Source organism: Coturnix japonica, chromosome 5 (genome assembly GCF_001577835.2).
Source record: "Coturnix japonica isolate 7356 chromosome 5, Coturnix japonica 2.1, whole genome shotgun sequence".
NCBI classification, from domain to species: Eukaryota; Metazoa; Chordata; class Aves; order Galliformes; family Phasianidae; genus Coturnix; species Coturnix japonica.
The window spans coordinates 25304634-25312895 of NC_029520.1; the positions used below are offsets into that span (position 1 = coordinate 25304634).

Sequence of the window (8262 nt, forward strand, 5' to 3'; positions counted from 1 at the left end):
TTCTGAATCCTTATCCCAGTTCATACACATCAGTTTGATATTTTGAGTTTCCACTCATTATGAGTGGAAGGCGTGGGTACCTCTAAGACGAAAGGAGGAGATGGATGTAAGCTCCAGTTCTTTGTCATTTGTGTAACCTAAGAAATAGAAAAGTCTAGCTGTGATGTGGTAATTCAGGCTATTAGTCCTAAAATTGATTGTCCTAAACTCTTATCCACTGGACTAGGGTCAATTATGACTGCAATGAATTGCTAATATAAAAAAATACAGCTATTAAAAAATCAACTTCTTTATTTGTCTCTGCTTCACATTCACAAGTTGAGTAGTGTCGTGCCTTAGGCAGTATGGTTTCACTGGTGATTTCATAATGTATGTATGTTGTTCTTATTCACACACTTGTCATGTTGGGTCAAAAACCTTTATTGTTTGTTTAGATGGTTGAACTAAAGCTAACTTCCAAGTCCTAATTTACAGGAAGGATGCCTTTCATCAAACTTGCAGCTTTTCATAGGGGCATTACTCATAAAATTGGAATTCTACAGCCAGCACAGGCCTTAAGTATTGCAGAAAGCTGAAGCACGTTGTCAAATATAATGGCTTTGTATGATTATAAATGAAAGCAATATGGACATGTAATTATTAATTTCAGTTGTTTTTGTATTTCCCCTAGGTGGCATTGGCAGGGTTGTCAATGGTGCCTTTATGGTATTGAAAGGTCATCGGTCAATTGTAAACCAAGTCCGGTTTAATCCTCACACTTATATGATCTGTTCTTCTGGTGTTGAAAAGATTATAAAGGTAAGATTAGTTGTCAGTAAACATGTTCTTGTAGTAATTCAGGAAGAAGTGTTGTGTTTTGCTCAAATCCTTCAGATAATTCTTTTCCCCACCCCCTCTGTCTTCTCATTATGTTCATTTCTAAGGTGGTATGTCTCATTTGCCTGGTTAAGATAATGCATATGTCTTACTGAATTTTTCAACTTGAAACCACTCTTCTGTTTTGAAGGTTTTAGAGGTAAGAGATCAGGATTTCTTGAGTTTGTACCTCAAAAAAGAACTTCTTTTTCCCAGCTTCATTCTTTGTTACTGAAGTACCACACAAAGTTTGGTCACAGCCATAATGTGTGATCTTTTAAGGCTTCTGGTACTGTGTGTGGAAAATTTAATACAGTCTCTCTGAGTGGTATAGTTGAGCCTTAGCATAGCCTGAACTTAGTCCAGCTCCTGCTTCAGGGACACCTGTAATTTTTGTGCACACCTCTGCATTAGATCACTTAACAATAAAGTTCTGTGGCTTCCAGACACTGTATATGTTCTCTGAATGATATAACACCTTACAGTATTTCTAGAAAGCTTGTCTTGTTATATGAAATGTAAAGAGATGGCAAAGTCTGTTAGGCTCTGGATTTTTCTTTTTTCCTTGAAGAGAGACAGCCAATAGTGTGAGAGCAAGGCAGATTTTTTTTTTTATTTTTTTGTTTTTGACAGTAGAGGTTGAAGGCGGAGAGGCAGGGGATTATGATGCAGTAATGTACTTTGCATTCTGCTGCTCTAGAGATTATGCTATAGAAATTATATAAATGATTTGTCTGTCAGTGATAGGAAAGAAACCAGGATGCTTAATTTTTAAATAGGATTATAACCAGTGCTGCTTTATACATTTGTTGAGTGTTTTCATAAAGGTCTTTCCTGCATATGTCTATAAATGAGGTGGTTTACATCTCAATAATAACAAATTCTTTAGTCAGCTACAAGTTGATGGAATGAACTTGTCCTGAGAAGGAATATTTTAATGATCTGCAACATACAGACCAGAACTGGCCCTAATTCCTTAGGACTGTGGCCCACTGACTGCTATACCACTTGTTTTACAGCCTTTGGTATCTGATCCTAGTTCATCTTCTCTGTCTTCTACTGGCACTTTAGTCTGCTTTTCTATGTTTTCTTTCATCTGTCTCTCAGACAGATTTGTATGCAAATATCTTGATCATAAATCTATCAAATATGGGCTCTGAATAAAAGTGCACTGAATAAGTGTAGCAGCTCACTGACCTTTCCATTTCCAAGCAGCTGATCTGCCACTGTTTAAAAGCAGTTTGGCCAGAGGAATTTATTTGCTTTGGGAACTTGATTCGTGCAGCCTGAAGCCTTTCTTTTGGATTTTTAGATCTGCTGACCCTTCACCCTGTGGATCCTTCCTGCATGAGTGTGCTTAGACTATTGGATTAGCATTGGTATAAACATCCCCTGTGCTGTTTTTGTGTACTTCTGCCAGGGTTTTGTTTTTGCTGTTTTTGTTGGTGTTTTTTTTTTTTGCTTTGTTTTGTTGCTTTTATGTTTATTTATTTATTTATTTTGTCTTGTGATTAAAAGGCCAGTTTGACTGAGAATCCTGTCACAGGTTTTGTAACTCTTTGAAAGACATCTCTGCTTGAATGCCTCCTTAAAAGGGAATGCCTGTTCTGTCACAGTGTGAGCAGTGAAACTTGTGTGGTAACCTTGAGCAACTCAACTCCTTGGACAATGTAAGCTAGAGAAAAGTCAAGGGAAAGGTGTATGAAGTTTGACAGAGCCAGAACTTCTTACCCTTTGTTGTATTTTGTGCCCTCTTTGATGATCAGATGACTTTACTGCTTACAGCATTGTCTTAGTAAACAGCATTTTGCATGTGGCTGGGTGCTGCTGGCTTCTTCATTTCAGTTCCTTCTACAAATAGATTATTGGATGGTATCAGCCACTAGCAATAGGGAAAATCTAGATGACCTAATTAGGTGTTTCTGCTCTGGCAGGGGCTTTGGACTAGGTGATCTTTTGAGGTCCTTTCCAATCCCTGACATTCTGTGATTCTGTGGAAGAAAAACGGGAAAAATGGCACCAGCAGTTCTGAGAGGCTGCTGGGTCTGCCTGGCACAGTAATGCAGGAGCAGCCTGAGGAGGAGGACCTTGAGGGAGCAGAGGAAAAAGTGACTGCAAAATATGGATGGATTGAGGAGTGAGGGAGAAAGGAGAACACTTAAGAGGGGAAAATAAATGAGTAAAGGTGGTGGTGACTGGCAGGAAGGTGAAGGAAGTGACTAATTGAACACCTGAGAAAGGCAACTGGATGAGCAGTGGAAGAGGTTTACTGCAACCAGAGCTATTTACTGCATTGAAAGCAGCTGAGCACACAAGTCCTTCCTGTGTATGGCTGTCTTTCCCCCGCACAGATGCTTCAAGTGCTTGCCTCTAGAAGTGGAGAAGACAAGAGGAAGAACCATACATAGAAACTGCAGCTAATATGTCTTTGTTTAATTAACTCCTTCAGAAGTGTCTGTCCTTCAGTTGTCTTCTAAAAATCTCTAATTAAATTATAAGAGAACTTCATAGTGATTCTCTGATTTTTCCATTCCCTCTGTTTTAGAAACTGTGATGAATTAGATGAATTGTGGATGCAAGTGGTTGGTTTGTCTGAGCCCTAAATTTTTAGACTAGCTGGCCTAATTTTAGTACTTGTAGAAGTGAAGAACTGATAGCACCAGCATCAAGGCATGATACAGACAAGCCATTCAATAATGCCGTGTGCTTCTGCCAACACACTTGCTATTTTAATGCTGATTGCAAATGAGATACAAATTCATCTCAAGCCTAGCCTCACTGAAATTGATAGTATTCACAAGAATGATTTTGACCTTTTTGGTAATGCTTTTTGCTTTATTTTAATCTTGTTTTAAGGCACCTGCAGGAATATAATTAACTCAGTAGCTTAAGATTTGATTTCTGCTAGTAATGAGAATACAGTGGTTCATCTGGAGTGTGTATATGTTCAAATGAGACTTCAGAAACCTAAAATGAGATTCAGTAACTCGTTAATAAAGAAGAATTAAGCCTTGACTCCAGATGTGTGTTGGACACATCAACCCAGCTGAATTGTTCATTGTCCTCCATTTCAGAGACCTGGACTTCAGAAACACAGTATGAGAAAGCACAGCTGTGTACTAATATTAACACCTTGCCACAAGCATTTATTACTATGGCTAAGCAACACAAAATAGGAAGAAAATACCTCTTTTTTTCCTCAGCTTAGTGTAAAACATTGGGATGTGCTGGCAGGAAAATGAATTTCATTACAGGAGGAATAAATGAGACGTTCCCTGTAATATGTGGGGCTTAGAGATGGGCCACAGGGAACTATGAAGTTAGAAGACAGTTCCAGAAAAGATAAAATGGATAAAGCTATAAGGATTTTTAGCAATAAATACTGTTTTGTGTTGGAAACAGAATACTTTGTAACAGTAGTTTTGAGGACAACTGTTACAGGACCCATTTGTTTAACGACCATCAGTATGTCAGAGATAGCAAAGTCTATTTGCCCTTGTTGCTATGGTGACAGATGAATGTCACTGTAGCTAACTGCCTTTGCCTAATCAGATAATCTAATATAGCTGGGTTTAATTATTCTCATGCTAACAACGTAACTACTTCTTTTGAAATTTGGGGTTTCACCACCACAGAATTAAAGAAGTTAAAAGATGCTTTCTGAAGCATCTCTGTCAGAGTAGAAAACTAGTTTCATACTCTGTTTCTGTTACTGTTCCTATTTTTGTCTCTGTACTTGGGGCATTGGTGACTAATGTTCATCTCCTTAATCCTCTGACAAGGGAAGAACTTCTTGATAAGATAGTTGTTTCAGTGGGATGATCTGCCAACTGATTTTCTCTCGCTTCCTCACATTCTTCTCTGATGTGGCATCAGTCAGGGGATAAGAAAAAGGTGTTCCACTTACAAAGAAGCCCATCTCAGGTACCTCAGAGAGAGCTCTGAACAAGTTGCTACCAATTTAAATGCTTCCCAGTTTTGCTGAGGCAAGATGTTTAGCCTGAAGTCTTTCTGGGACTCTGGAAAGTCCTTGTGATCACTCACTGCAAAATGTTTAATAAGTAGGGAGCTGGATCTCCAGTGGCATCTGATCCTGTATGAACGTTCATGGGGACAAATCCTGAATTCCATGACTGCCTGAGTTTGGGAGAATTCTAAAATACAGATTACCCTTGCCTCTTAAATTTGGCTGCACAGAATAATTGGCTACAAGATTATTTTGTTTATTTTGTATTAAAGGTATAAGGTCTTGCTGTTCACTATTGAAAAAATGTGGTTACAGAATTGCTGGCAGCCTTGTGGCATCTTTTAGAGTGCTTGTCATGCTGATATGTATTACAAATGTTAACTGTGCATCTTTAAAATGAGGGCAATTATCCCATTTACAGAAGCAAAATACTGTTTTTGTTAGTGTTTTTTTCTTCTCGAAACAAAAGTTGTCTGATTTCTATTGGGAAAAGATATGGACTTTTTTGCCAAGCTCTATTCCAGAAGACCAAGGGGCTTTCTTCTCTTCACAACTGTTCTCTAAAGGGAGTAGTTCAAGCCAACCTTCTACCTCCATGTATTCAGCACCCTGCCTGTTTATCAGGTGTGACTGACTGTGGAGCTGGATGAAGTGTTGCTCTACATCACTGGCACAAGCAACTCTAGTTTCCTGGGAAACAAGTGCCTTCATTAGTGCTAAGACTATATTGTAGGCAACAGACTATTCTTACAGTTAGTGAGTAAGCATCACCTATCACATAAAAATAGAGTCCTGCAATTTGGGAGAAATTATTACATGCTAAAGTATTGAAATGGTAGATGCAGTGAGGTTTCTGGATGGGTGTATTAGATGCAGGAAAAACAAATTTGCAAAGGAAAAAAACACCTCTGGAATACTTGCCAGCAGGGGTTTAAAGGGTAAACATTAGTAATAATAATAGAAATTCAGCAACTTCGTTCGTAGTGTTTGCTGTACTCCCCTATTTCAAGTGCTTCAGTAGTTTATGAATTCAGAGCCATGTGTTTTGCTTTTTATTTTCTGTTACAGATCTGGAGTCCGTATAAGCAGCCTGATTGCACGGGGGATCTAGATGGTAGAATTGAGGATGATTCACGTTGCCTCTACACTCATGAAGAGTACATCAGTCTTGTGTTGAACAGTGGCAGTGGTTTGTCGCATGACTATGCCAACCAGTCAGTCCAGGAGGACCCACGGATGATGGCCTTTTTTGACTCCTTGGTACGCCGTGAGATTGAGGGCTGGAGTTCTGACTCGGACAGTGACCTCAGTGAGAGCACCATCCTGCAGCTCCACGCGGGAGTAAGCGAACGCTCCGCTTACAGTGAGTCGGAGTCCTCCGCCTCTTTGCATCACTCCCCATCACATGTGGCTGAAGAGTCTGCAGAAACTGCCTACAACTTAAGGGCATTAAGATCAGCTGAATCCCCCTCGGGCAGAGAAGACATGGCTTCCCGTCAGCAAAGGCTCTCAGCACTGAGAAAGTATCAGGATAAACGTCTGCTGGCCCTCTCCAATGAGTCTGACTCTGATGACAATACCTGTGAGGCAGAATTGGACACAGACCTCTTCCCAAGGCCACGATCCCCAAGTCCTGAGGAGAACGAATCTAGCAGTTCCAGCAGCAGCAGCAGTACAGAAGAGGAAGAGGAACTGAATGAACGACGTACGTCTATGAGACAACGCAATGCGCTGAGACGCCGACAGAAGGTGCAAAAGGAGGAAAGGACTAGTACTAACACAGAGAATGTGACCCCCTACATAGGTGAGGATATATATGATTACCCCCAGATCAAAGTAGATGATCTTTCTTCTTCTCCAGCTTCTTCGCCGGAAAGGAATTCAGCCAACAAAGAAGTTCTCAAAGAAAGGAACTCTCCTTGTTCGGACAGTGAATCAGTGGAGAGAAAGATTTATAAAGCCTACAAATGGCTGCATTACTCTTACATATCGTATTCAGCTAATAAAGATGGCGAATCCTCCAGAGGAGATGCGGTGAATGATGAAGGGAAACCAGGAACTAGTGGAAGGCACAGTACAGCACACTCGCTAAGTAAGGAAGATGCTAGGAACTTGAGTTCAGCAGTTTCTCAAGGTTCCCCAGTTCTTTCTACTGAAAGCCACAACAAAGAAACTTTAAAAGAATGCGGTTTGATAGAAAATTCTAGTAATGGTCAAAGTCATGAATGTGACAATCAGCGGCGGATGGAGGGTCAAGAAAATGCATCTGAAGACACTACCAGTGGAGGTGCGGAGCGTTCTTTTGAGACTAAAAAGCTCAATGGAAAAGCTAACTGCAAAGGGCTAAATAGTTGTACTGAAGAAGCTTGCATTCAGACTGCAGGACTTGTGGAACAGAAAAATAGTCAGAACTGTCAACCAGCATCAAGCCATCACTCACTGGTCCCTCCGTTCTCCGCTGTTGCCATCTGCAGCTTGTCAGGTCACTGCTCCAGAAACCAGACTGATGACAGTGAGGAGAGGAGCCTCGACGCTTCCTGCGTTAACCACAATAACGGCCACTTGCATCTTCGCCCTTCATGCTTCAGCAATGGACAGAGTTTTGGAGAACAGGAGGCTGTGATTCAAGGACTACAGGTGCACTCAAATGCTGATAATGGCAACCTTGAACAAATGGGTGTGACCTTGCACAAAGACTGCTGCCTGTCTGAAATGGACTCCAACAGCTACAATGTGAGCACAAGAGAGGATACTGCTGACTTGCATCCTGCAGGCAGTGAGAGCGCTCAGTCTCGTGGAGGACTGAAAAGACACAGAGCGGAGCTGGAAGATGCAGATTCAGAGAAATCATCCTTAGAAAAGAAGTTAAAAACATGATAAATGCAAATGTCTGTCGTAGTGTGCACTCTATCAAAAAAAAAAAAAAAAAAAAAGGGAAAAAGGAAAGTATTAAAGGCACATAGAGCTTGGATCTGAAATATTGCGTTTGATTCTCCATTCCATTCTTCAGTGGGTCTGTTTTAGATTGCCAGTGGTTCATGCTGTATAAAAATCCAACTTACTCTTTAATGAGACTGAGTCTAGTGTACCCATACAAGGTTCTGTTTAAAGTAAATCCTTATTAAGACGGTTGACTGAATTATTCTTGTGTGAACATGTGTCTTTTGTTCAACCAGCCAACCACGAGGACTGCTTTAAGTTTTAATTGTTCTTCTAAGAAGGAATTTTTCCATTCTGACACTTATTACACATTATGGTCTGAAGAATGATCGAGTTAGATCACATTGGTGGTAGCTTGGGGTGTGTTTCTTGTTGAGGAAAACGAGGAATAAAGCTTTCTGACCTCTTTATTCTACTTCAGAAGCTGAAGAAATGCAGCCCTTAGGGTGGATGTTTTCACAGCTTACTAATACCTTGAGAGATGATACTTCATAAAGCCC

The 8262-nt window shown here is 40.4% G+C and overlaps 1 protein-coding gene across 1 annotated transcript in view; it reads left to right on the plus strand.

The window, feature by feature from the left end:
- DCAF5 (DDB1 and CUL4 associated factor 5) overlaps positions 1 to 7961 on the plus strand; it is a 57450-nt gene extending 49489 nt beyond the window's left edge. Inside the window, exons 8-9 of the mRNA XM_015864703.1 lie at positions 671 to 798; positions 5891 to 7961. Coding sequence (XP_015720189.1) covers positions 671 to 798; positions 5891 to 7699 — 1937 coding nt within the window. The 3' untranslated portion in view covers positions 7700 to 7961. The remainder of the gene's footprint in view (positions 1 to 670; positions 799 to 5890) is intronic.
- Positions 7962 to 8262: the final 301 nt, after the last annotated feature.